Source organism: Nematolebias whitei, chromosome 18, assembly GCF_014905685.2.
Source record: "Nematolebias whitei isolate Nwh7 chromosome 18, NemWhi1, whole genome shotgun sequence".
Taxonomy (NCBI): Eukaryota; Metazoa; Chordata; class Actinopteri; order Cyprinodontiformes; family Rivulidae; genus Nematolebias; species Nematolebias whitei.
In genome coordinates this window covers 5,606,166-5,610,308 of record NC_056515.1, presented here as the reverse complement: position 1 = coordinate 5,610,308, position 4,143 = coordinate 5,606,166, and the positions used below count along the sequence as shown (strand labels likewise).

At 41.8% G+C, this 4,143-nt stretch overlaps 1 protein-coding gene across 1 annotated transcript; it reads right to left on the bottom strand.

Annotated features, from left to right (window-relative positions):
- Positions 1-378: 378 nt before the first annotated feature.
- On the bottom strand, positions 379-3,522 carry LOC119425016 (beta-hexosaminidase subunit beta; the record flags this gene model as incomplete). The annotated part of the gene is given in 3 exon segments (XM_037692537.1): positions 379-444; positions 3,038-3,189; positions 3,269-3,522. Coding segments are annotated over 3 exon segments (472 nt in total), but the record flags the coding sequence as incomplete, so codon positions are not given.
- Positions 3,523-4,143: the final 621 nt, after the last annotated feature.

Below are 4,143 nucleotides of genomic sequence, written 5' to 3'. Positions count from 1 at the left end.
TATATTTTAATATTAGAACAAAGACAACATGAAACGATAAATTACACATTTTCAACAGTAACAAAAAATGAGCAAAACGGCAGCCAAAAGTTAAAATCAGCTAAACATGATAAAAATGGAAAATGAAAGTTTCATAGAAAAGTATTTCAAGAATTTGAAGACATCTTCATCTATTTTTCAATGTGAAAAATATAACCCAACGATAAAAATTACAAAAATTGTAAAAACATATAAAAGTGACTGGTGTAATAATTTTAATATAAGAATGGTTATTACCACTACAGTAAAACAAAACAACAAAAAATAGACATAATTACACGACTATAAACAGAAAAATAATGCTGACTCAGCACTGTCACAGAACATACGAACACGTACCGTGCAGGGCTCCCCACACCTTTTGTGCCTTCAGGACTGCGACCGGCTGATCCACAACCAGCTCATCTGCAAACACAAACATGCACATTTCACAAATGGCTGCATTTCCTGTGGTGGAAAACTTGGCAGGAGCTCCTTACGGTGGGTGAACCAGAGCTTTAATCTGTGTTAATCCTGCTCTGTGCTTTCCTCTGCTCCTCTGTTCATAAGTAAAACAGAGAATAAAAATAAATCCCACTGTGGCTGCTGTGAGACATTTGATCACATTTTGTCTATGGGTCATGTTCAGACAGTCCCTTCAGGGCCAAGCAGCCAACACCGTTTCAGGACTACATGACATCTGTCACAGACTTTGAAACAGACAAAACTTTTATAATCAGAGCAAAACACTCCTGGGTTCTGTGAACCCTCCCAGTCAGAGCTGCATCACCAACAGAACAGAGCGCTCTACGGTCACAGAGCGGTCAGAGCAGCTGGATCGAGGGCTGGCTGGGTTAGTTCTGCTTCAGTCTTGTCTTTTTTTTTGGTACCTCTTTTTTTTTTAGCTCAACTGATTAGTTCACAGGCAGCATGTGGCGCAACTGGTAAGAGCTGCTGTCTCTCAGCGAGAAGGTCACTGGTTCAAATCCCGGCCGGGGACCTTTCTGGGTAGAGTTTGCATGTTCTCTCCGTGCTGCGTGAGTGAGAGAGTGAATGATGATTTGTCTTGTTTGTCTCTATGTGTCCCTGTGATGGACTGGAGACCTGTCCAAGGTGTCCTCCGCCTCTCACACAGTGACTGCTGGATATGAGCACCAGTGACCCCCACGACCCAAAAAGGAAGAAGTGTGTAAAAGATGATGGATGATTAGTTCATCATTTTAAAAGCTGAGTTTAAATTTATTAAAAGGAAGCTGCAGTTTGATTTCTTATGTCAAGTCAATTTTTTTATAAAGCACATTTAAAAACAGCAGCGTTACCAAAGGGCTTAAAATTAAGAATCAATGGCAGTAATTTCATGAAAACATTTATAAAATTTTTTAACTATGGGCAGCACGATGGCTCAGTGGTTAGCACTGTTGCCTCACAGCAAAAAGGTTCTGGGTTCAATCCCCGGTTAGACCTGGTTCTTTCTGGGTGGAGTTTGCATGTTCTCGTGCATGCGTGGGTTTTCTCCGGGTACTCCAGTTTCCTCCCACAGACCAAAAACATGCATGTTCGACTGCTTCAGACCCAGGCCTCCCTTACAAAACAGATGTGTAATCTCAGTGGTTTTTGCCTGGTGAAATAAAGGTTAATAAATTAAAATAAAAACATAAAAGAACAGAACAATAAAATACTAAATCAAATGACAGTGTGTGCCAGAGAAAACAGGCGTGTTTTTATATGCTGGGAATCAAGGAGGGTTGTGTAATTAAAGGTAATAAAAATGTTAGTCACAAAGACCATCTGCAGTACGTCAAGATAAGACTAAACAAAACGTGTCCCTGTCATAAGCATGTGACCTGTCCAGGGTATCCCCGTCCACACAGTGACTGCTGGACACTGGCACCAGTGACCCCCGCGACCCAGAAAGGAAGAAGCGAGTAAAGATAATCTATGGATGGATAAACAAAACTGAGCAACAGCAAAACTCCACAGATAAGATACCTGCACATATGTTTAACTGCCTCCAAGGCTCAGTTAATGTTCAGCTCGTCAAAATAAAAACATTCAGAGAAACTTTTGTTTAGAAAGTTCTGATATCGCTAAAACTAAACTATATTTGAGTATCATAAGCAAAAGTTCATGGAGGCTAAAAGAACCAGTCAGACTAATTTGCTGCATATCTGTCTGCATGGACGTCACATGCTCACTCATCTCCGTTTTATAGGTGTCGCCATTTTGAGGGACTGAACTGCACTCAGAGCTCCAACACTAGAAAATGCCTAAACGGCGCCATTTATTTTACTAACAAGCATTTAATTAAATATGGGAGTAGTAAACAGACTTAAGACACATTTGTTTCTGCCCAAAAGCAGCCAGAGAGTCAGCGTCTGAAGGATTTAGACCCAGTTAAAGCTGCTGAGCTCAGTCCTACAGAGGACGATAAAGACGTTTGTCTTCCCGCATCACTTCATCACAGGTAAATATTTGGTCTAGCTTTCTGTTGAACTGGTATTTTATCACTGGTTGGGTCAGCTTATCTTTTACAAGACACATTAAAGTCAATAAGGCTGAGCTCTGACAGATTATGTGTTTCACAAGCAGTTCTTAGTTTTACAACAAATAACAGTGAATAATCAAATGTGTTTATAAATGTATTTACATTTGAAAGACTACTAGTCCTTCAGTTAGTAGTGAGAGATCTACATCTCTTGGTTTGAAAGACAGTGGGCGATATGCATTTATTTGTGGAATGAAATGCAGCGTCCCTTGATTTTGTTACGTTTTATTCCTAAACTGTCTCCACCTGGTGAGTGAGCAATCTGCAGACAGATCTAGAACTGTTCCAGCATTGATGCATTAACATGTCATTACAGTTTAATTCAAGAAAATCTTCTTTTCATCAGTAAAATGGAGCAGGACAAACAAGTCCCATTCCATTTAGGACGAAGGTGTTCGGTGGAGTCTTCCTCCACCTGTAGCAGCAGCACCATCAGCTCACGGTGATCATGTGCACGAGGAAGCAGACACTCACATGACTCGTCAGAAGCCACGCTCGGATATCCGTCACATTCAGAGTCAGCTGATGTGATCCACACCTGCAGCTCCGTCAGCTCCGACGGGTCAGACCTCCTGCTTTGATTCGTCTTCTGCTTTTTAGAGCCGCCAAACATGTACTCATAGTACCTGCAGAGGCACAGTGAAAAGTGAAAGCGGTCCTTGAACGCACCGCGACGCAGAGCTCTGTGAATAAAAACTGACTGACCTTCTGTAAGCGTTCTGCAGCAGGCTGCAGCTTGGACCCGCTGAAGACTCTGTAGCGTCAGTGATCTGAAAGGTGGACACACTTAACTTGAAGGAAACACTGTTGATTTGGATTTTCTGCGGCAGGGGCCACAGAGAGCCGAACTTTGAAGGCTCTGCGGTGAGCCCCGGCTCTTCATGGTGGAAGTTGGGTTGAAAACCCTGACAGAGACCAAGAGCCAGCAGAGTCAGAGCAAAATCCTGCAGAGAGACCATGATGAGAGACAAGAGGAAAGTCACAAGACCTGGACCAGAAGCAGCTTTCTGTATTCCGGCAAGAGGGCGGGCCAGAACCCCCGGAAACCAGAGCGGACTGAAATTTAAAGGAGAATCGTTCACTGAACTACAGAAACACTGGAACGACCACTGAGAGCTCAAGGTGAGTGTATGGCCGCCATGTTGTAAGGAGCTACTTTTTTTTTTTTTTTTTTTTTTAACCTTTATGTATAAAGGTTAGTCCCATTGAGCCACGAGGACTCATTTACAAGAGAGACCTGAAAATCTTCTTTTACTTATGTCTGCACGACCTCCTAACAAAGTTCGATCAGCCTTATCTGGAGCAAAATGTCAACCCATCACTACTGTGATAACATAAATGCTGTAATCACTCTAAGCAAAGGTCTGCTTAGTCAAACCAGAACACTTACAGTGTGTGTAGTTAAATTACTCTTTGTTTAAAAAAAAATCAGGTATCTCTTGAAAATGAGTCCCCGAGGTTCAATGGGATTAACCTGTCTAAATAGAGGTTGAATGGATGAAAAAAAATAAAATAAAATCACTTCACTGAGTACAAATATTTAGAGGGAGAATAGAAACTTGGGGTGAGTGATGTAGCTA